This window comes from Mus caroli, chromosome 3 (assembly GCF_900094665.2).
Source record: "Mus caroli chromosome 3, CAROLI_EIJ_v1.1, whole genome shotgun sequence".
NCBI classification, from domain to species: domain Eukaryota; kingdom Metazoa; phylum Chordata; class Mammalia; order Rodentia; family Muridae; genus Mus; species Mus caroli.
Genome location: NC_034572.1, coordinates 112597805 through 112623966, shown reverse-complemented (window position 1 = coordinate 112623966; position 26162 = coordinate 112597805). Strand labels below are relative to the sequence as shown.

At 35.8% G+C, this 26162-nt stretch overlaps 1 protein-coding gene across 1 annotated transcript in view; it reads right to left on the bottom strand.

Annotated features, from left to right (window-relative positions):
* Dpyd (dihydropyrimidine dehydrogenase) overlaps window positions 1-26162 on the bottom strand; it is an 849196-nt gene that overhangs the window by 422559 nt on the left and 400475 nt on the right. The window contains exon 13 of the mRNA XM_021158977.2: window positions 6295-6510. Within this exon, the coding sequence (XP_021014636.1) occupies window positions 6295-6510 (216 nt within the window). The remainder of the gene's footprint in view (window positions 1-6294; window positions 6511-26162) is intronic.

The window sequence follows — 26162 nt, the reverse complement described above, 5'->3', positions numbered from 1 at the left end:
CCACCCCCACCCCTTGGCCCTGGCATTCCCCTGTACTGGGGCATATAAAGTTGGCAAGTCCAATGGGCCTCTCTTTCCAGTGATGGCCTATTAGGCATTTTTTTTTAAATTTAGAATATTACTTTATCTAAAAACAAAACTATGTAGTTGGTAAGGATATTAATGGGGTAAAGCACTGTCCACATAATATAAACACTCAATATGGTATAGCAAATATGTGAATGCATGAATAGTAACAATATCTATAGTAATCCAATACAATCTACATGTCCAGACAGCAAGATTAGTGACTAGAGACTTCTAGATCACAGTTCTTTTCCTGTCTTTCTGTATAGCATTCCAATAAGAATTTTATTTATTTGGGGAGAAATATATATTTTCAATTAACAATTTTGGTCTAGAGAATGCTCAGCAGATAAGAAAGTATGGGTATGTTTTTTTCAGAGAACCCAAGTTCAATTTTTTAGTACCTACTTCAGGTGACTTATAACAACTTGTGTAATTCCAGCTCTAGTACATTCTAACTCTGTGAGCATCTAAACTAACAAAGGTGGGTAAACAGACTCACACACACACACACACACACACACACACACACACACACACACACACACATAAAAACATACACAAACACACATACAGCAAAACTATAACAAAAATATTTTAAAACAATACCTTTGTTTTACAGAGTTATACGAATTTACCTTATGATGTCTCACAGTGCAGATATATTTAAAAAGCATGCACTGGACTTATGATATTGCTGAATTAGTTTCAATAAAAGGGATAAGCTTCTGAAATAGGCCCTTATGTAGCCACGATGGGCTGCTTTGACTTCAACATCTCTGATAATTTTGTTCCTAAAATAAATCAGAGTTTATGGGGATGATGTCTTGGCTGTCAAAAGACTAAGAAGCTAAACTGGGTTCTCATCTCTCAGTTAAAACATTAAATTAAAAATTAAAAGCAGATATCTAAATGCCATATCTGGGGATGTGGAAACAAGAATATCTCTGGAGCGTGCTGGTTAGCCAGTCTATAGACAAATCTGTGCACTCCAAATTCAGTGAGAGACTTTGCTTCAAAACCTTATATGGAGACGTAACTGAAGAATCACACCAGACGTCAACCTGTGGTTTCTTCATTCATACACACACCCACATGTGTGGCACACAGACGCACACACACACAGACACAGACACACACAGATGCACAGACACACAGACACACACAGATGCACAGACACACAGACACACACACACACAGACACAGACACACACAGACGCACAGACACACAGACGCACATACACACACACACACACACACACACAGAAACACACACACAGAAACACACACACACATTTCCTCTGTCAGAATTACTCATACTGATTATGAATACAGTATTGCTGTATCACTAATTTTGATTGGTGATACAGAATTACTAATACATAATACTAATTATATAATTACCTTACTTAGACCAGATTATTTTTATGCATTTTCCTAATCCTACGTGATTTCTATTTTGTCTTCCCAATAACCCCCTGCATTTTCAAGACTTCAGTGATCCCAGTCTTAAAACATCATCCGTGCATGCAGAGATTCCATTGATGTTTTCAGTTTCAGACAGGTATAGAAAACAAAACAGGAGATGAGGAATTTTAAGTTGGCTTTTTCTCCTGTGATTGAGATCAATACTCAGAGCAGTCGATTGTTTTATGTGTTAACTATCTGTTCAAATGGCTGAGGGGGAAAACTCAATATGCTGGTGGCAAATAATCTATTTACACATTGGTGTCAGGTGTCTGTGAAAAGTTTACCAAGCTCTACCTCAAAATATATTATATTATATATTATATATATATATTATAATTATACATATATTATATAGTGAGTGTGTGTTTGAACCCAGATATCTCCAGTCCATAATGTGATTGCACAGAAATAACAAGGAACCCTCTTTTTTCATGTTTTAAGGTTGAGAGATAATACATTACGAATTTGCCAACTTATGTGGCCATCTGACACTTAGTAAAAGAGGACATACTAATGCAAGACATGTATTACTAAAAACTCATTCAGGTGCTTAATACACAGGTGCACATTTGCAGTATAGAATATACATCTCTTTGATAAGACAGATTTACACAGATATTTGACATAAGTAAAATGTTATTTATCTGTTTCTTATTCAGATAATGTGAGCCTAGGCCAAGGGTTAGTTTATGTGATGCTCACAGCCTTTTGTACTATTTCCCATATACAAAGCAGTTCACCATTTCATCATGATAATTTAGCTTCAATCAAACTTGACAGGTTGGTTTCCCTTCCATCTTTTACTTTTTTTAAATTTAAACTTACATTTATGGAGAAAATGATTCATACATTTGTTTTAAATATCACTTGTCACTCTTGTAAAACATAATATCTCAAAGAAAGCAATCTAGTTATTTTAGGACACTAGCTCTTAGAAAGATTGATTTGGGGAATGAAGAAGAGTTAGCAAAAGCCATCTTTGATGTTATTTAACACAAAAGCAAACACAGATCTTTTTATATTTGGCATTAAAAATCTGATCATTTGCCTCCCTAAAGAAAGCACACCAAGCTTTTATACAGACAGCACAGTGAAGAATAATAATATTTCTGTTTACCGAGATATCAGCTGGCATTTCCCTACAAGTCAATGGCCTATTGCTGCTACAGCATATTAGACCTCAATGTGGCATCTACAAATGTCAAGAGTATAAGAAAAATATAGTTTGAAAATCAAAAGCTGCTTCCAACACTCTCCTCCAAAATAAAACAAAGCAGGAGGGGAGGGACAACGTTGAGCTAAATGTATTTGCTGCAGGAATCAGGGCAATATTCAGCTGTCAATCTAGAAAAACAAGGGAGCCACACTGGCAAAGCACTGGATAATGAAACTTCCAGCAGATGTTCAGGAAGGGCTCTAATTCTGACTGAACTCCCTTGGTGAGCATTTAATTTCTTTATCATATGCAGGCTCGGCAAATTGTACTTCATCAAAGATGTGTTGTGAAATATTAATATTTCATATGATAACAAAACTCCACAGACTAGCCTTTGTCATATTATGAGCATCCAAATTTCAAATGTCAAGATTCTGAATTATAATAAGTTTTAAACAGATCCTCGAATTGGCATAATAAATTATAATAAGGCCAATCCAAATTGGTCTGATGTAATGTCACACACATGTATATTATATGTGATATTTTAATACCTGTCTTTAGAAAAGGTTATGTGTGGGGAAAATGAGAGTTCACATGTCATATACAAACACATTTCATCCATAAGAAAGTACAATCTCTCATAAGATATAATTATATATTCATAACAGGCTTTATCAGGAATTAAGGATGATGTAAGAAACAACCTAGTTGTCTAGGAGTTAGAGTGTCCTATACACTCATAAATGGGAACTATCTTTTTTTAATACACCATTATTCATGTGGAAGATGGCATTCTGAACTTTGCTCCTGCAATGTGCATAGATAAGCCTAAAATAGTCTCTGCATTCTAGTTTTGTACCCACTATCCAAATAAACAAAGTGGGGTCATCATTAAGTTGATGTGCCAGATTTAAAATATATATGTTTGTTCATATCTTCTATTTTGGTCCTTAGCACAGACATCAGAATGTATAGATTATATTCAAATTGGAAATTTAGAAGGAAGTTAGCTTCTAAATTTGTTTCTGCAGGTGATCTTAATAAATGAAGCAGTTTCCTTGTGCCTGAATGACACAAGGTCATGAAGGAATGCACACCATCAACACAGGAAACAACACTGGCTCTGATGGCTCAGAATTCAATTTTGGGAAGCCAGCAGCAAGCCCAAGCCACCCATCTTCCACTACCATTAATTCTTCACTTACATCCAATTAAATACCTATTACTCTTTACATGTATGTATTTTACATAGCACAACTAATCTGTCACTAAATGTTCTAGAGACTTTTACAATCAACAGATTAAACATTTGATTATAGCCTCCATAATTCTTAAAGGATGAAGAGAAACAAAGACAAATACAATAGTAATATTCTTCAAGACTGAACCCAACTCTCCATAATATTTTAAAATCTGAATCTAGACTATTCAATTTAATTTAATATTTTGTTTAGTAAGAGGGTTTTTTATTTGTTTAGTAAGAGATTTTCTCGATGTTCACGTATATTTTTCTGTTTAAGTATGACAATCCTTAAGAAATAGTTTTTCCTTGCTCTGATTTTTTTAACTTCTGAAGGTTTTCTGGATTCCTGGGCCACCTTTACCCAACCTCTTGTAAAACTGTCAGTCTAAGACAGCTGTAATACTTTTAGGATAATAATGTCAGCTATCGATCCCAGTAAAAGAAGAAAGTGGGAGAAAATGAGCTTAATGGGGCATGTTTGTTCTTTGTTATTTCCTTTGTCCAAGGATAAGGCTGATTTAAATAATGATACTCCTTTTAGCCACTAATTCCACACATTCTTTTACATTAATTATTGCTAAGTACAACTTAGTGCTAATCACATTGATGGGGCTTTTTCTCCAAAGCCTTTCAATATATAGCCCACAAAATGCTAAATTAGACTCCTAACTTACCACCATGTAAGATGTCTGTCTTCTAGCCCACAAACCACCCAACTCTGGAAGTGTGCATTTAGATGCTTTATGTATTTAAAGCCATCTTAAATTTACCTGATTGCTTGTGTGTATGTGTGCGCTTTCATGTGAGTGCATGCCCTTGGTATAGTGTTCATGTAACTGACAGAGGAAATCATTTAGGAATCCATTTTACCATCTCAGTTCCAGGAATCAAACCTGAGTCACTAGCCTTGGATTCAAGAGTCTTTGCTGAGCATGCTAAAGATTTGATTTCAAATTTAATCATTTATTTCCTAACTATGTAGCACTCTTTGTAAAAGCATAAAACCATGCTATCACAACGAATTCTACTGGGTGTGTATTTTTTAATTAATATAATATATATTATTATGCCCAACAAAAACATTACAGTGAGAAAATCTGTAAAATATGTAGTTAATAGTGTGATTTTATGCAAACCAAATCCATTGTTTTCCTAGCTTTGAATTGAAACATATGTTCTGATTTGCACACATGCTCGTCACCAAATAATAATGTCAAAACAAAGAATAAAAATAGAAACTCTCATATTATCAGGCACCACCCCATGAGATATATGTTCAAATAATGAGTATGTCAACAATCTATACTCCCATGTTAATTGTTGCACTGAGGCACAGTGACTCAAAAATGGAAACTTTTTACTGGTCATCAAGTGATGCGCAGATGAAGAAAACATAGTACAGATGCACAATGAAGTGCATTTTCGCTATTCAAAGTGAATCTTGAATTCACAGCAACATGGATGGAACTCAAAATCATTATGTTAAATGAAATAAACCAGTCACGGGGAAGACTTGTGTCTCATGGTTTCATTAGAAGCTTAAAGAGAAAGATAGAGTGGAAGGTTAGAGTCAAATAATATTTACTAAAGTCAGGGGCAGTGGCAGGAGAGAGTAGTGGGGGAAAATGGATCAGTTAAATTAAAATTAGGTAGAAAGTAATTCTAGGGAGCTACCAGCCAAAATCATGACTATAAATATCAGTAATGTACTTTGCATTTCAAAGAGGTGGATGAAAGTTTTTTCAAAAGCTTTCTTCATAAGGGAATGAAACATATTTAAGACAGGAATGTTTAATGTTAAAACACCACATGATACATATATATAGCCAAACATCATATGACATTCTTCTAATATAAACCAAAGTAGATTCAATTCGATTAAAACAGGGATGAGTGATTGTTTAAACACTACTCTACTAGCTTAAGTTTTTTTGTTTTAGTTTGTTTGTTTATGTATAGGTTTTTGAGACAGCTCTCACGTAGCCCAGACTGATAGCTGAGGTTGGCTTTGGATTTTGGATCATCTTGCCTCCATTTTCTTACTGTAGTATTACCAACATGTTCCACCATACATGTTTTATGTGGTGCTGGAGTTTGAAATTGGATCCTTGTGCCTTTCAGAAAACATTTTACCAACCAAAATGTATCCTCAGCCACAACAGTTCTGACAATTCGTAGACAATACAAAATGAGAATATATTCCATACTGCTCAAAGAAATTGAAGCTCTAATGTTTAATGTTTTCAACTCATTAATTAGCATATCTGATGTTAAAAATTTTCCATCACATTATATTCATCTTTTATTGAAAATGCATGCTAGATATTTGCATATAACTTCACACATATTTTCTTACCTTATCAAGAGAGAAAGTTTTGGTCAAAGCAAAACCCCATCCAGCTTCAAAGGCCCTTCTAATCATTGGTGTGCTAGTGGCTGGTGTCGCACTGGCAAGGCCAAAGGGGTTGGGAAACCTCAACCCTGCCATTTCCACGCTGATGTCCACTAAGTCAACCGGAGTGTAAAATAGGGGCATTGTAGGCTGAGAAGGCACTGAGGTTCCATATTGTGCCTGCAAGAAAGAAGTCAGCAATAACTGTTCTTGTAGCATACTTGAACTGCCAAATAATCTTTCCTCAAATTTCCTCATAGCACAGACTCCTTTAGTCTATTTCCCTATGAGAAAACTGCCCAGAAATCAGAAGTCAGTGGTCCAATATTATACATAATTGTCATTTTCGAAGTTAAATGATACTATAAAGCAACAGAAGGGAAACTAAATTAAACAAGCAAAATACTCTAATTCAAACAAACTGAAAGTCAAACACAAAAGGGAATCATATTTGAATTTATATTTCTGGTTCCATTAGCCCAGCTTCTTTTTGCTTAATTTATAAAAATGTCTAAGTGCTGAGATATGGACCAGTGTTAAGTCATTTGGTCCAAATTCCATTTCCAAGTAATCTTATTGCTCTGGATGTAGGTCCAAAAGGGCCCTTAGCCTGTCCTTGTCTCTTCTCCTTTGAAGCTCTTAGTCCAGCAGTGAGACTTCCAGCTCTCTCATTTCTTACCTCAGAGGGATATTGGAGAATGAAGAAAGTAGGCCATGGGGAGACTTCTACTTGCAAAAGAAATAACACACTTGAGGATTGGAGGAGTTTGCTTTTTCAGAAACTTAAAAGATACCAGTTTACACTAGATCCATCAGTTGGCATTTAGAAATGCACATAGCCTCTGTTTAGTGTCCACGGTAACCAAGCTAGAATTATGCTTTAATAAAAAAACCTAGGTACATGACTCACTAAAGGATAGAACATGCTTGTCCAGTGTCCTGTCCTCTTTCCTTCCCTCTCTCTGTGCTCTCTCTTTCCCTCCTCATTCTCATGTTCTTCTGTTCTGTTCCTTCCCTTTGTTTATCTATGAAAGACAAATACTTGAAATTTTTTTAAAAAATGAATATTCTCAGCCAAAGTAGTTACTGAATGGACACAGGGCTACTTAATTCAAAAGTAGAACTCTGTTCTCTTGTGAATCATCACTCAAAAGAAAAGTTATTTGAGCAGAACCTTAATTTTATAGGCGTGTGTCTTGTGTAGATAAAGTTTGCCATGACTTGCATAGAAATCATTTTCAGTCCTCTACTGAAAACAGAGCAAAGCTCACTTAATATGCAAAAAGGCATCAAACTTGCCAGTTGAAAGGCTATTGTATTTCTGGTTTTGCAAAAAGGGAGCCTGATGACATCTAGGCTTTAGCTATGGACACTCCACCAGGGAACTCTGGTTTAAATGGATCCCTCCCTCCCTGCATCCCCTCCTTTCTTCCTCCCTCTCTGATCAAATTCAAGTTCACCACATCTAACCTAATCCTCCCCCTTACAAGGCACATTTTTGGGAAGTTTCATTGTTCTCTGCTGGCTGTTGTCTTCATACTATTTAAAGTGTAAACTAAGAATGTAAATGCATGCTTTAGGAAGGTAGTTGAAAGTGTGTGTTGGGGGATGGGCAGGCACCGATAGATGGATGAGCAAAAGCCACCCTTGGTATTGGCAGCATTTTAACTCCATTTGACCATAGTTAAAACAGAATCAAGTTTGTATTATGTTAGACTAAGGGAGACATTTTAATATGAGAGATAAGTAAACAGTAGAAAAACCAGAAGCCCTGTCCCTATATGCACATGCACAGGCACAACACTGGGCACCATTGTGAATGATGTCCACAGTAAGAGTACAGAAAGCTTTTTATACCTCTGACATGAAATGAATGACGATTTGTCTTCTTTCCATAGCTGGGCGCTGAAATATCTGATCTTTTAAATGTTGCAGATAGATTTCAGTCTGTTTCAGTTTGCTGTAACTGCTGTTATTATACAGCACTAGGGAGCAACTCAAAGGGCACACACACACACACACACACACACACATACACACACACACACTACAGATAGATAGATAGATAGATAGATAGATAGATAGATAGATAGATAGATAGATAGATTATCTTCCATTGCTCAATATATGTAGTTATAAAACCTAAAGGCCAGTTATAAAATTCTTAAGAATTTTGCTGTTTGAATACTTACAAATAAAAGGCTTTGGAGAATTTCTGTTGGATTTCATTTAAGTTTAACCAAAAGAAAACTAAATAGAGTGAGCAAATAAGATGTAAACATGCACATATTGACAAAGCTCTTTCAAATGAAAGGGTCATAGGTTTCATATCTTACAATATGTATAAGACTGCTATATGTGTTTGTGTGTATGTGTGTGTTTGTTTGTGTGTTTGTGTGTTTGTATGTGTGTGTGCATGTGTGCATTTGTCTGTGCATATACAAAGTTGCATTTGCTTTGTCTTTGTGATCCATAGCACACATCTGCCCTAAGCTGTGCCTCTTTTCCTGCTTTAGATGGAAGTCTTCCCATGTGCCTGACTCTGTGGACTGAATCTCGAATTTCAGCTCTCACTGAAGGACCAATACCTCCAAATCCTATGCACAGCCCCAAACTGAGATTTCCAAGAGGTTTCAGCACCTTTGGCTGCTGATGTGCTGGGTGCCCTCATACCAAACAGCTTTAAATTGGACCTTATTGCATTCTTCTCTAAAACACTCGGTATCCAGATTTTCAATTTCAGACAATACTATTTTCCCAGTCACCTGGTAGTGTTAGCAAATAACAGATATGATAGAGATGTTGAACAGCAGAGATTATTAGTTCCCTGCAATTTCCACTTTGAAAAGGCACTATATGTCAGAATCAGAAATGACACAGAAGCAACGAGTGCATGGACTGAAAGGATGTTTACCATGTATTAACTGGGAAAAATAGCATGATAGCACTATAACTAAATGAAGGAAATTTCATATGTGTATATACATCCAGCAGAACATATATGTGTGCCTCTGTCACCACTTAGTCATATCACTAGGCCACTTTGTTTGATCTTTTAAAAATTTTTATACTTTTGTTTTTAATCTTTATATTTTAATTAAAAAGTAGTCATTACATTTCATTTTTGTACATGAGACAAACAGATTTTAAGGTGCTTTACAACAACTGTTTAAATTTTTCCTTTAGTTTGGCAACTTATAATTTGCATATTTTATGGGTTTCAAGGTGATCCTATGATATATGGATGTGGAATAATAAGGCTTGTTAAAGCTAGCCATCTTCTCACATCACTAACATCATCATAAGAACATTTGAAATGCACTCTTAATGATTCCAAAATTCTCACTCTTCTCTTTTCAGCCATATTCACCACTTATTCAAAAACATCCAAAAGTATTTTTTCCTCATTTAAGACTCTGATTTCAGACCTCTAGAGGAATGTTAGTCAGCAACATGGCTGCTCTGGGCAGGGATCCCATTCAAAAAGTCTCTAGGTCTATGTGATCTGGCTGGAATGGCACAACTTAAATCCCTCTGGCTGTAATATAGAGTACACACCCTTAGTACGCACCTTTAATCTAAAACAATGAAGGTGAATTTAGTTTGTAGAAAGAAGCAGCCACACTTAAAAGTGATGTCCAATTGAGAAGCAGACAAAGAGATGAATCAAAGGAGTATTTTGACAGAATGAATCAGAGATAGCATGTGCCCAACTCTCAGAAGAACAGCAGAGGAAAGAGAGGCAACTTAATAGCACCCAGAGTGAGTCAGGAGGGAGGGTATTTCAATGAGTACAGTGCAGTTGAGCTCAGGTGAGCAATGCCGTTCAGTTGAGTTCACGTAGTTAGGCTCAGTATGTGCAGTCAGTCCAGTTTAGTTTGTGGAATTAAGAGGCATTTCTTCCAAGCAGATCAAGCTTGGAGAGGAATTTGAGCAAGCCAGTTCAACCAGGGAATGTGTGGCAGGTTCAGATTTCTTGCAAGAATTACTCAAAAGGCCACTGTATGAAACCATGAAAGTAAAGTCTTGGTCACAGCATAGACTCAAGCATGTTATACATGCCAGGAATACCCACTGAGAGACCCACTGAGGAGAACTTCTTTCAGGAAGTAGATCTTGCTCAGGAGAAATGAGCTTCAGGTAGGATCACCAGAGGGACAGTGTATTAGAGGTTGTGGTAGCACAGATGATCCATGAAGAGTCTAAATTCGAGGGGTAGAACAGCAAGATTCGCTGTAGCATTATCTACCCTATGGGATTTATCACAATTCAGGCAAAATTTCTTTTCTGCTTCACATTTTCTGTTTTGGAATGAGACTATGTCCTCTTTGCTTTCCCAATGAATATTGGAAATAGGTATCTTGTTTATTGGATTTTATAGGGGACTGTAATTAAGATGTTACTTTGAATCTTTGACTATCTTGACACTTTGAACTTGGGCTTTTGGAACAGTTTGCAGACTACTAAGATACTGTGCTCTTATAAGTAAACTCAGTGCACTTTGTATTGTGTTTATTGTGATCTTGAGGATGAGGGCTATAACTTATTGCTTAACTATGTTTGGGTGTTAAGCTGACAAAGAAGAGACTTGTAATTTTTATCTTCATTGTCAACTAAACTGGTTTTGGAATCACATAGGAAGAACAGCTCTGAGTGTGCCTTTGAAGGCATTTCAGAAGTACCTAAATTGAGAAGACAGACTCTCAGTGTAGCTCTTTCTATCCCATGGAGTAAGGACCATTGATATACTAAAGTAAATGACAGGGGGAAAAGAAGAAGGTGGGGCAGGCAGTGCTCCATTTCTCTTCTTCTCTTCTGTGGGGATGTGAAGAGGCAGCCATCCCCACACATGTACACTCTCTTTGCTAAGGAGCCACCTACCCACTGCCATGATATCCCTTCTCAAAGTGTGAGTCTAAAATATGCCTTCTTTCCCTAAGATGCTTCCTGTGCCATTTTCTCCTGGCATAAGGAATATAACAAGTGAGATGAAGCATCTCACCCTCACTGTGCTCTTAACTTGCCTTTCACTAATGATCAATGATATTAAGCACACACACACACACACACACACACACACACGTATATATAAAGCTTTTGTTATTCATATATTTTGGGAAAATTATATATTTGTGTACCTTATGTATTTCTAAACTCTTTTGTTTGTTTTCACAATATTATGTCATTTGATTTGTTCTCCTAATATTTTAACCATTAATTCTTTATTGGATATATAGCACCCTGGAGTTTTCTATTCATACTGTCAATTGATTCCTTCTGTGTACAGAAAATTGATTGGTTTGTCTAATCACACTTGTCTGCACAATTGGAGTCAAGTCCAAAAAAATTATTAACAAAGCCAGTGTTGTATAATTACTTCCGCTGTTGTCTTCTAGTAATTGGGAAGTTTCTGGTCCTATATTTAATCTTTTAAAGATTTGTTTGTTTTATTTTATGTATATGGAAATTTTGCCTGCCTGCATATATGTGCACCTGGTTTGTGTGCCCGGTGCCTGGGGAAATGGAAGAAGGGTTAAATGCCCTGGACCTAGAGTTATGGAAGGTTGTGAACCCCGAGCTAGTTCAAGGAAAGAAACCGAGAGGGAAAGGTCTTCTGCAAGAATGGTCGAGCCAACTCCACAACCCTATTTCTTTACTTCACTATTCTGCATGTGCTTACAGAGTTTCGCAACTTAGTTTTTTAATAAATTGTCCTTCGCTTATTACCTATTCTTTTGAAAATTTGCTGTATTACATTGTATGGGTTCATAATCAGCCTCCAAACACTGACACCATTGCATACACTAGCAAGATTGTGCTGATAGGACCCTGATATAGCTGTCTCTAGCGAGACTACGCCAGGGCCTAGCAAACACATAAGTGGATGCTCACAGTCAGCTATTGGATGAATCAGAGGGCCCCCAATGGAGGAACTAGAGAAAATACCCAAGGAGCTAAAGGGATCTGCAACCTTATAGGTGGAACAACAATATGAACTAAGCAGTACCCCGGAGCTCTTGACTCTAGCTGCATATGTATCAAAAGATGGCCTAATTGGCCATCACTGGGAAGAGAGGCTCATTGGACTTGCAAACTTTATATGCCCCAGTACAGGGGAACGCCAGGGCCAAAAAGTGGGAGTGGGGGGTAGGGGGGTGGGAGGGAGGGTATGGGGGACTTTTGGGATAGCATTGGAAATGTAAATGAGGAAAATACCTAATTAAAAAAAAAACAAAAACGAAAACTAAAAACATTGTATGGGTCCATTTCTGAGTTCCTTATGCTATCTGATTTGTCGATAGGCTAAATAATTAGTTAATCTTTGACAGCATGCTTAAAACAATCTTTGAAAAGAAATAATAATGGCCTAAAAATCATCTACTGAAGGTCAAGTTAGATAGCCTGCTGGCTACACTTGAGCACAGATTGTTCTGATTCAGGAGTTCAGCTGGATTATCGATGAAAATTAACAAGATGCAGAACCAGGATAATCACTGAGATGATTGACTTCAAAACTTTTATCTTACAGAGAAAAACCTATGGACAAATGAGTTCCATGAGATGCCTATAGGATCCTTAGCTGCACATGCACAAAACATTTATGAATGTATATAGTTGGCTAATATAGAGAACACAGATTTCAGAAATAAAAGGTTTTAATCAATTATTCATTCTCACCTTCTTTGCTTGTTCAAACACACAACAGGAAAATGAAAATAAAGGAAAACAAAAGACCAAAGTCATACAGAACTCTGGTGCATGGAGTCAAAATGGAGACTGGGGTGTGGGGGGTGGAGAAGATACCAAGCCCTGAACCTGCAGTGTAGACAGAAGGGTAAATATGGTTCTTTCAGAAGCCATTGCTAAACATTTGAGAGACTGAAACTTAGAGGGATGCCCAAGTTTTTAAACTTTATTTTTCCTGAGAATTTTTCCTTGAGAACCAAGCAAAGATTTTAGTCAAAATAAGTACAACTTCCAAAGCTTGACTTGAAAACAGAGATTAGAAGAGTCCTTAAATTTATATAGGTTCTAATTCAAATTTCTCATTTCCATCTACAAAATTTGGCAAATCCTGTCACAACTCATATGACTCCCAAGTGTTACATATCTTAATTTCAATCTGAATCCCCCACCCCCACTGTTCCTCTACCATGTCCTTTTGCTCCAAGAGATAGAACCATTCTCTATGTCGCAAGTAAAACATTTATGAATCTATCTTTAATATGTTTTCAGGGTCTTTTACTGAGGGGTGGTATGTTATTTTATGGTCAGCTGAAGGGCTTTGAAATTTGACAGAATCTTGCAAAAGAAAGTACAAGGACCGTCTTCTAGATTACTTACCCCAACAAAGCACAGTTATTTCCTCGTCAATTTTGTATGTGCTTGCTCATGTACCTGTACTTTCTGCTTCATTTAATTTAAGCACCTGTCAATAGAAGGGCTGACTTCATAACAAGGTGTTTAGAAATGTATTCATGTATTCACTGTATTGAAGTGCTGACACTGGGATGTACACCTCGTTCTTTGCATTAGTTTTCTGTAGTGTGAATTAGCACTATGTTTCTTAACTGTTTTGCATGAGGCTTATTTTTAATTTTTATTGTTATAAATGAAACATGTTAAAATAATTGTATTCCATGTAGGCATGCCCACCCTGAAGCTTAACAGGAAAATGTTTACTGTATGTTTAACATGATGAGATTTATATTATTTTATTTGGCACTTGACTAAGAGTTTCCCAAGCATGGACAGTGTAGACAAAGCTTTCTCTTGTATTGGAAAAATGTTGGTGGCCCTGCCTGCTTGCTAAGCCTCTCCAAAGAGCCCTCTAGTGGCAGTAAGTAATACAGTAGGGTATTAAGTTTCACTATGTAAATACATGCATTTTATAATTCAGTCACATGTAGAGAAAAAGATTTATATACTTCACGTTTGATAAAAATAGTGTTTACTATACTCTGGACATTTAAAATTTTTACACACATATGTAATATATATATATATATATATATATATACATATATAATATTTATAGCATACTATAAACATATTCTATACATATATAGTATATAAGTGTTTTGCCTGCATGTGGGTATCTCCGTTATGTGCATGCAGTGCCAATGGAGGCCAGAAGAGGGCATTAGACCCCTGGAAGTAGAATTACCTATAGTTGCCAGCAGCTTGATGTGTTTTCTGGGATCAAGACCACTACCCAAGAGCACCAGGTGCCCTGAACCACTGAGCCATCTCTGCAGCTCCACTCCTTGACTTTTGACTTATGGCTTGAAATGGACTCTTTTATTGTCAAGTCACTGTGCAGAGTCATAGCAGACTAATTAAGCTGTGCAGCAGCTGGGCAAACATAGAAACTCTCAAGTAAACCGAAAAGATGCATCCTTCCCTCTTCTTTGTACATTTCCTTCATTTTTTTTTCTCATTGATTGGCTTCTGTTCTTTTCTATAAACAGTTGATATTTTCTTTGTATAGCCCATTTATTTTCTGCTCTTAAAATTATAAATATATAAAGCGTTTCAAAACTTCTGTTGATCACATGAATTAGCCTTAACAATTATTGCATGAAAATATTTTGACGTGGGGCTCAAACTATTAGAATTCTTAAATTCTTAGGTCAGAGAGATGACAAAGTTCATATGAGTTTGATACCTAGGACTCAAAAAGTGGAAGGAAAGAAATGATTTCTTCTGACTCCTATATGAATGCTGTGGCAGACTTATGTCCTCCTTTCATTGAATAAATATATGTGATAATAAGATAAAAATTCAAGTCACCTGGAGGGATTTACATATGAATTCAAGGCTAATACCTACATGGAAACTCTTTCCAAATCTGTGTTTAAGTGGAGATGCAGGTGTGGCCATGGTTGTGTTAGATATCTATGTGACTGTACTTTCTATAAGCCATCTACTCAATGCGACAAAGATTGCTTTAGCGTGCTAGGATATTGAAATTTTCCTATCAAGGTTTGCATCTGCTGTAAAGTCTCTTCTATCAAACACAAACATACTGACAATGTATTCCATAAAAGCAGGAGTCAATTTATCCTAAAAATAGAAAAATCAGTTGCTCATATTCAAACAATGCTAATGCCAGACCCAACAGTAAATGTTTCATGTTTATGCTTTAAATCACTCTTCAAAACAGAATGCATTCTCCCTCTGCAAAGGAGCAAGATTAGGGTCTTGAAAGGTAAGTGATCTTTGCTCATGCTGCAGATAAACTGTATGTAAGTGGGGCAGTAAGACATGACTCCAGAGGCATCCTTGCATCATTACGACAAGCTTCCTGCATCTTGCACACAATTATGTATTTAAAATATTAATATTCTATAAATCAGACTGTAACTTTAAATTTTTTGTGATGGTTTGGTTGAATACACATATAGAGCATATATGTGTATGTTCATGTGTGCACATACAAGAAAACATGTACACACACACACACACACACACACACATACCTTTTCAATTTGAGTTTGATGGCACACATTCATAATCCAGCACTTGGGAAGCAAGACAAGAGAATGAGGAGTTCAAGGACAGCTGCAAATACATAGATAATTCAAAGTCTCCTCATGCCTCATGAGACCCTGTCTAAAACCCCTAAATCCCAGAAAGAAAAAAAAATTATCAGAAATGCACAGTATTTAATATTTGAGAACAGAAGTCAAATAGCATCTTGAAGCCATCACGAGGGCTTATATTAGCATGGCATCATCATCCACTACTTACCAATGTATTTTCTATTATACTTGGATAGTTTTTGGAACTTTAATGGAAATATATGAAAATGTAATGGTTATGTTGATGGGGAAAAGCGACTTGTATTATAATTGTGTATTCCAGGTGCATTTCTGCCTGCATTTACTTTAAAATAATTATTTAAAAATACAAAAGTAACAAAGTTAAGTGCTGCTGAAAGCAAAATTGTTTCTAGTGTTCTAGATTATTAGGGGGAAAAATCGCTACCACTGTGTTGTAATCCTTTAAAAGTATAAAGCAGCCTCTACTTATTCATTTTATTTAGATCCCAATCACACGTAACAACCAATGATTCTGCCTTGGCTATAGCTGCTCTAGATGCATTCTGTAAGTATTTTAAAGCAGAATAAATAGCACTTAGTAGCTATTAATAGCTCTCTTATTTCACCAGCAAGGCTAATGTATTGATTTCTGCTCAGGTACTTTCCTTTCAGAACTAGTCATCAGGAGGAAAAACCTTACAAAGTAGGAATTAATTTAGAATAGCTGCTTCATGACACACAGGCCAAGGGCTGGCAATCACAACTTTAAAATAGAATCACATTTCATTTTTCCATTTTGAGAAGTTACAGTTTGTAATGAGAATTTTAGGAAAGATAGGGGACTACAGATTTTTTTCTATAAAGCAATGACTATATTGTGTTGATTTCTTGAAAGACCTATATTCATATAACTTTTGAAAAATGCATATTTGTAGCAAATATGTAGTTTTGTGTTCATGTGGTTTCCCTAACAAGTGGAACAGGGGCTGTTTTGCTCCGTCTTCCTTGCCATTGGATCCCCTTCCCTAACTGGACTACCTGGTTGAGCCTCAGTAGGAGAGGATGTGACTAGACCTGCAGGGACTAGATGTTCCAGGGCAAGGTGGTATCCAAGGGGGCTCACCTTCTCTGAGCAGAAGAATGGCAATGGGGGAGAGATATATAAGTGTGGGTCTTGGAAGAGAGGAGGTAGGGGACTGTGATTGGAATGTAAAGTGAATAAAAAAATAAAAATAAAATACAAATTTAAAAAATGCTTTTAACTTGAGCATAGAATAAGGCTAGGAAATTAAATATTCATTCAAACCCATGTGTATTTCTCCCACTCCCAACAATCAAGTTATATTTATCCACATTTGGCAGTATGACAAAAAGGGCTCTTCTTCTAAAACAATCAAATAATTATCTTTTCCTAGAATTCTTCACTTAGCTGAATTTTAATCAAATCTATACATTACTATTAGTATCACCTAATATCTGTGTTTATGTATCATTTCTCTGGCATGCCACCATTATGTGTCACCCAGATTATCTCTTGCTGGTAGCCCCATTTCCCTTGGCCCTTACTCAAATTGAATGACTTTGATTCATTATGCCTCTGTGAAAACATTTCATAAGTTTCTCATTGACATTTAATTATTATTATTATTATTATTATTAATTATTATTATTATTATTTAAGATAGGGTCTTTATAAGTAGCCCTTGATGTTCTAGAGCTCACTATGGAGACAAAGATGGCCTCATACTCAACGAGATTCACCCATCCCTGCTTCTCAAATGCTTCCTTCCCTAGTAACCCCCCATTCTTTTTCTTCCTATTTTTGGACCACTTCATGTCTCCCAACTCACATGAGAAGAGCCACACTCTGAATTCATCTGTGGTTGACGGGTGTCATTTAGCACCATGGCTTGCACTGGATCCATGTTGTTATAAATGGCAGCATTTATTTCTCTTCAATTGCTAAATAGTATTCCATCTTAGCCCAACATATAGTTTCTTTTTCTGCTCACGTGTGCCATTCAGGTAGTCTTCCAATGATTACAACAATACTGTGCTGAACATGTTGTGTTTATATCTCTGAGAATCTCATTTCAATCAGCGGACATGAGCTCAGTGCTTTTTTAGGAACAAATATTCTAGGTATACCTTTTTGAGAAAAAGGCCATCTTCTATTCCACAATCACTAGACAATTTATTTAGTCACTAACAGTGGCAAGGATGTTAATGTGGATACTACCTTGAAAAATTACTGATTTTTGTAAACATCTTCCTTGTGAACAATGGTAGCTCCAGATGACTTTATCTTTTATTTATTTTTATTTATTGAGAAGCTTTTAATACTCTTGGAAACTGTGTGGTGTTTTGGAGCAATGTCATTTCATGTCATTGTGCCTATTTTTTATTTGTTTGCTTGTTTTTCCTCAATCAATTTGGTTATTTTTACTGTGGAATTCTACTTTCTTTATATATTCTAGAAATTAGTTGTTTTTCAGATTTATGGCTTGCAAATATTTCTTGCAGTTAGCTTCACTGTCCTGTGTGTTGTTATCTTCTCTGTGTTAAAAGATTCTCTCTGGATGCATCAAACCTCTTCCAGTCTTGCCTACAGTCTTCTGTCTGTGAACATCCACTTTCCGATATAATTTTGTTCTGTTTCTAATTTTTCAATCATAAAATGGTCTTGAATTTGTTAACTTATTTTCTCCATATACTGAGATGTCCGTATTTTGCCTGGCATTCAGCTCTCATTGTTATGACAGAGTTGTTTATTTGTATATGCTACCCTTTGTATGAATCGTGGTGATGACACTCAGTCATCACCACGATTCTAAGTTTTTAATGATAATTATATAATACTTTTAATATTCCTTTACTTTTCTAGTTAATACTTCACTGAAGATTTTTATATTCATGTTCATGGGGTATGATGATCTATAGTTTCCCTTTTATGTGTGTGTGTGTGTGTGTGTGTGTGTGTGTGTGTGTGCGCGTGCATGCATGTCAAATGTATTCAGCTTTTTGCAATAGGATGATTCCGGCCTCCTAATATGAGTTTGAAAGAAAAAATTCCATGAAGACCGTAGATATTAACTGATCATTAAATATTTTCTAAATTCACCCTGAAGCAAATTGGTTCTGGGCATTATTTGTTACTGGTCTGTTATGGCCTTCTTTTTGTTGGTTTAAATAAGCAACCAATCTGAAGAGATAAATGCTTTTCCAGGAGTTATATAGTTATTTGAATGGTGGTGAAATGGTAGGCAAATAATTGTTTATAATGGCCATTTTATTTGGCATCGATTATAAGACCTTAAGGGAATTTTATTTTAAATCTTCTATCATTTTTCTTAGTCTTAGGAATTTATTGATTCTGTTTATCTTTGCAGAAACAACCTTAAATTTTCAATGGCTCCTGGTGCTTTAATCATATCTATTTTATGTATTTCTATTTCAATTGTTATTTTATTCTATGTTTTAAGTTGCTTAGTAAATATCTTTCTTTTTGTTAAAAAATAGTCCTTTACTCTTACAAATCTTCTTGTTATTACTATTTTTGAATGAGTCCTGTTGTAGTTTGCTTTCTCCTGTCTCTATGAAGTTGTGATGTCTATTTTGGTTTTTATTCTTTGATCAGTAGCTTATACTACAATATCCATGTAAGAGTCTCCAATTATCTATAGTTATTGATTTCTAGTTATATTCTCTTTTAGATGATTTAATTTTTATTAAATCCATTAAAACTTGTTTTGTGTCATAGCACACAATTACTACTATAGCAGGGTCTTCCTAAACAAAAAAACAATGTGTAATCTGGAGAAGTTCAGTGGGCTATTTGAATATAGGGCAGGTCTACTCAATTTAGTTTAATTCTGTTGAGATGTAGTAATCCTACGCACACATATTACTCTGCTGACAATAGTGAGATTCTAGTTACACATTTTCTGTTTCCTTACTTTTACTATCCAGCTGGCCCAGTAGTTTTTAAAAGTTAATATAGATATACCCAGTAATTATGATAGTTCTGTCTGCTATCCCTTCAGATTGATTGGCATTTACTGTATATTTTTTTGCTCTGAAGTTGGTTTTCTAATGTTGGTAGGTATCTATCTAATCATTGCATTTTCTTATTGCATTGCAAATTTTTATAGGATGGGCCTTTTTTCTTTTAAGTTGTTTTACTTACTAAATGTGTATTTTGCTTAAAATGAACACAAATATAGTTTCTTTTAGTCATTCTTTGCATAAAAAAGTTCTATCCTTGTGAATCAGTTGTTTGTTTCCTTGGTTTGAATTTTTGAGATAGGTTCTTGTAAATCAGGATGCTCTCTAAAGCACAACTTTTCCAGTCTCACTCTCAAAAATTCTGATTAGTAAATGTATGCATGTGTCACATGCTCATATCTTATCTTAATTATGCATCTTTAATTCAAAGGTGAGTTTCTTGTAAGCAGTATTTAGTTGAAGCCTTTTAAAATTCAGCTACTCTATGGCATTTAACTGATAACGTCACTCTGTTTTTATTTAAACTAAATATTGACTTTAAAGAAATGAGAAGAAGCTGTTATCACCATTTTGCTAATTGTTTTCTAGATTTTATGATTGTCAGGCAGTGGTGGCGCACGCCTTTAATCCCAGCACTTGGGAGGCAGAGGCAAGCAGATTTCTGAGTTCGAGGCCAGCCTGGTCTACAGAGTGAGTTCCAGGACAGCCAGGGCTACACAGAGAAACCCTGTCTCAAAAAACAAAACAAAACAAAAAATACCCCCCAAAACCAACCAACCAAACAAACAAAAAACCCTTTCCTTTCACCTTGCTTTATTCTTAGTTTGATTTCTTTGTTTTTGCAGTGATAATTTTTGATTCCTTTATATTTTCACTTTTACATTTACTATACTTTTTTATATTTGTTTTATTCTTTTGTTACAAGGCTTTCATTAAAACGGTATGCTTGGAAAAGATAACAAATTAAGATCAGAGACATACAAAAGGTCTACCTATTAATTTTATTGCCATTCACATAGTTATACTTCTTATATTATGTAACCATTAACATGCTACAGAATATAATTACACTTATTACTATGGTCTTGTACAACTTGTGCTTTAAGTAAAATAGATTAGATAGCATCAATGTAGTATTACACTGTTCTGTTTTGTGTATACTTATCTTTACCAGTGATATTTATGTTTTCATATAGCTTACTTTTTATATCCAAGAACTTTGTACTTCTTATTAATAAGTATAATAGTGAGAAATTCCCTATATTTTTATATATCTTGGAAAGTCTTAAGTCTTAATTTCTTTCATTTTGGGGAGGCAGTTTTTCCAGGTACGAAGCTCTTTATTGACAGTTGTATTTCAGTACTGTGATGATTCCATCCCACTCTCTCCTGACTTACTCTTGATGCCTATGCTGACAGTCTTATGAGAGTGAACTGACATGAGAAGTCAATATCCCCTCTTCTTGTCAAAATTATCTCATTGTCTGAGATAATTTAATTAATTTAGTTATAATCTGTCATTGCATTACTGTATTTGCTGACTATTACATTTATTATTTTTTTATTGTGTTTGTGTGTGTGAATATGTGTATGTTTGTGCTTGCATGTACACATGAACATTCATAAAGGTGCATTTATAGAGGTCAGGAAAAGTTGATTTTTTTCCCCACTATGTGGATTCGATGGATCAAACTTAGATTCATAGTCTTGGTAGCAAATGCCTTCACCGACTGAGACATCTGGCAAACCTCATTCCTTACTAGCGACATTTTGCTGCTGTCTCTCTCTCTCCTTTCTAGAATGCTTATAAGATACATTATTTGACTTGATAGAAGACCATAACTCTTAGAGAACTTTTTCATCCTCATTCATTATTTGTTTTCTAGTTAGAATAGATAATACTTAACAATTGTCTCTGGCATTATTAATTCTTTTCCTTGATTGACCATAGTCTTGAAGCTTCATACTATACTTTTCAGGGCAGTCATGATATTTTTCGTTTCTAGATTAAACTGCTGTCTGCTTACTTCAGAATATGATAGTGAAGGATTGGAAGAGAGTCACAGGGAAGACTAGGAGTATGAGTCAAGGTGAGTTTCTTGTTAAATTTTACTTAAGTGGCTTATCTTAAAATGAAGAAAATACAGCATACATTGAACAAGTGCTTCTAGAGACAGAAGTAGTTTCTGCTTTAGGCAGTAGCAAAATGTCTCATCAATAAACAAACAACTAAGCCAGTCACAGAATTGGAAGTACATAGGAATAACAATTATAACATGTTTTAGCATACTCTCTTTGTGATTCAAGTCAATTGCTTGTTGTTTAAAATATTAGCTGAATTACAACCATAACCTTGGCTGCTAGTTCCTTCTCAGTAACTATGATACAATGTTAAAATAATAGCCTGCAAACTGTTCCTCATAAGGTGTATTGCATTCAAGCCAGAAGACCTCTTCAAAGACTGAAATACAGAATTAACTCTAAGAGAGGGCTTTGGGTTTGAAATCTTCTCCAAATAATGAAAACATGTTGACAGTTTTTCAAAAGTGTCAATCAAAAAGGTAACAATTGCCATATGCAGAGGCCGAGGGGCAAAGTAGGTGACACTGCTGACAAGATGTCAATGACTGGAGTCAGAAAAACCTGGGGACCGGCCTAGGGTGGCACCTGACAGCAAATCCATGTCACACAAAGGAGTTGGTGTGATCAAGGAAGAGTGATGAAGGAAAATAAAAGAAGCTGACATTTAAGAGAGGCGACGGCAGTAATGTTAAACATTGAGACTTGAAATAAAACAGCTCCAAACTATAAGTCAACAACACAGCACCTGATACTTGCTTTTGGGTGGAAAACTATTAACCCTTGTATCTCCAGACACGATTTCTGAAAGAGGCCAAGAACAGGAAAGCAAGTGAATTCTAGTGCATCATGAGGAAGTCTTCTATATAGTAGGGATGGAGACACACAGAGAGGATAATTGTAAGAACAAATGAGAAGAAAAGAGGAAAGATTAGCATGTTTGTTTCTTCTCTTCTCATGTTGATGTACCTTACAATCAAGGGCCAGATTAGGCAGCACACCTGAGTTGCACTCATCACCCAAGGGCTAGTATAATATGCTCAGCAAGTTTCCTTATTGCTTTGTCACCACAATCTAAAAGACTGGCAAACACATCAAATTTTCAACCATATTTTCTGTGAGGGTATTTATGACAAGCCTCATACTAACAAACCACCAAGTCCAATTTGGCTACTACACAGAACAGACAGAACTGTGATATGAAGTATACGGCACTGGAATATTCCCCAGCAGGCAGTGCCTACAGCATATGGGAAGTGAACTCTGACTGGAGTATTTTTGGAAGTAAGCTAAACATCTCGGCTATGTTGCCTAGTCTACATTAATATACTATAGCCCCAGGGGGTGTTTCTCAGTATATTATGGCTATAGTATATAGGAGTGAAGTGTCTACTGTTGAATTGGTATATTGAATGTGGTACATACAATGTTATAGAGAATGACAGACCAGAATGAAATAGAACATCTTATAATTGGTTTAATGAGTTACAAAAAAATCAAAACAAAACAAAACAGCAACAACAAAACAATACTTAAATCTGGAGAAGAATTCTCTGCAGAGACTTTGTCCCAGGTCTTCCACTTGCTCAGGCAGAGCTCAGTAAGAAAAGAAGAGGCAAGGAGGTATAAAGATTAACAGTAAAGCTAAGTACTGAATAGCTTGGGGTTAGCCACAGTATCCTCATCACCTAGTTTTAGTTTACTTTATTTCTTGTTTATTTTTTTTTCTTTTTCCATTGCATCAGTAAGTACATGTCTTGTTACATGCTCTTCCTGTTTGTACCATGTCCTCTGTGTATATATATATATGACCTTCAGTTTAGATGGGACTCCTGAGTATGAGATTGAGTGTGTCTCTGATTTTTATGCCTTCTCTTGGATTCTTTTCCTTTTGTTGGTTCGCCTTGTCCAACTTTGATGTGATGCATTTTATTGTGTCTTGCTATACTTGCATTGACTCTACACTGTATATTTCTAATAAATAACCTGTTTTGAAATATTAAATTTGTATTAATTCTTCTAGAATTATATACAACACATTTTGATCAAATTTGCCTCATCTTCTTCCTAACTCTATGTATATAAACCTTCACCTGCTTCCCAACGTCATACTATTATTTCAGTTTTTTTTCATAACCCACTGAATGCAGTTAGTGTTACCCACAAAGGCATAGGTGCAGGCATTCATTGGTACCTGTCTAATACACATCATACTCAATTATTTTCATGGCCTATTTTGCTTCGAACAAACTCAGAAGATTTTGTATTAATTTCTAATATGTACTTAATGATTAAAATTTAAATATCATATGAATGCCACATCAGTAAAATAATAGAAATATGATGAGCATTCACTAAACCAGATTGCTCAATTGTAATATATCTAATTTGGTTTCAGAATAACATGAAAGTTTACATTCTCCAGACGAATTACAAAGGCATCTGGTAACATATCAGTGATTTAAAAAGTAAGGTGAACAAAATACCCATGTAAGGAGTTACAGAGACAAAGTTCGGAACTGAGATGGAAGGAAAGACCATCCAGAGACTGCCCCACCTGGGGATTCTTCCCATAATCAACCACCAAATGCAGACACTATTGCATATGCCAGCAAGATTTTGCCGACAGGACCCTGATATAGCTGACTCTAGTGAGGCTATGCCAGTGCCTGGCATATACAGAAGTGGAGCCTCAGAGTCATCTATTGGATGGAACACATGGCCTCCAATGGAGGAGCTAGAGAAGGTACCCAAAGGGTCCATAACCCTATAGGAGGAACAGCAATATGAACTAACCAGTACCCCCTGAGCTCATGACTCTAGCTGCATATGTAGTAGAAGATGGCCTAATCGGTCATCATTGTGATTAGAGACCCTTGCAAAGATTAAATGCCTCAATACAGGGGAATACCATGGCCAGGAAGTGGGAGTGGAGAGCAGGGTAGGGGCGGGGAGGATATAGGGGACTTTTGGGATAACATTTGAATTGTAAATGAAGGAAATATCTAATAAAAATTGTTTAAAAAAGTAAGGTGCTTGTGCCAACAATTCAATCTTGGTCTCAAAACTATAAATGAAAACAAATAAACAAACAAAAACAAATTGATATATAGCATTGCTTCCATAGGTCCCAAGATTGAAACCATGAGCATGTAAGTCAGGAATTAAAGTAGGTCTTAGGACCTCCAGGCTTCTGTCACACCATCCATTTGCTTCTAACCTGTTCTTTCATGGCATCAGACTAAATTTGACTAGGTTGCCGAACACAGGGAATTAGATACAGCTTTGTTCCAAATTTCCAGTTTGGCTTCTTTAGCCTTGAAATTTTCAAGAATATCTAATGAGCTCCTTTACTCAGCCTCATTGTGTTTGTCTAATCCCATACAGCTCAGGGGAGCAGATATTATACATTTGGGATCAGTAACATTTATGGCCCATTAAGACCCAGTGGCTCTGCAGTGCCTATGTTTCTACTTTCGCAAGGCACACTGAGACTAGCTAGGGTCTTACATGGCAAGTATCAGATTTTTCAGGTCTTTTTTTCCTCTGCCCATTCTAATTTTGAGTTATCTCTGTCTGAAGTAGCAATCTATTCCTGTATTGGTAAGGAAATAGTCCGTTTTTATTGAGACAATTTCATTTTAAATTACTTTTCAGGTCAAACGCTGCCATTTAATAAAAGTTTGGAACCCTACACAAAGCCAATAACAGGCATTAAAATTGCTTATTAGTCATGGTACTTTCTTCCTCTGTCACCAACTAGATAGCTCAGTTTTGATAGCTCCATTAAATTCAGGCCCATTCCTCATTTTTTCCATGCTTTCTTTTTACAACACCTAGATATTATTTTTAAAAATCTTCTCTCCGCACATAAAACTATATAATATTATAAAGAAAAATAATCAACAGAGAAGAGTATATGTCAAGTCATTAATGTAAATAGTTATTTAAAATATTATCTAGAAACACACTACAGAATAGGCCAAACAGACTTCAACAAAGAGGTTAATTGTACACCCAGTACTTTAGAGTTTATTGCATATTTTGTTTTAAGCAGCTGAAATAAGCTGCTTTTCAATAACAATGATCAAGTTTGACTTTACTACTTACTGCTGAAAGAAAGAAAGAAAGAAAGAAAGAAAGAAAGAAAGAAAGAAAGAAAGATAAAAAGAGAGAGAGAGAGGGAGGGAGAGAGGAAGGAAG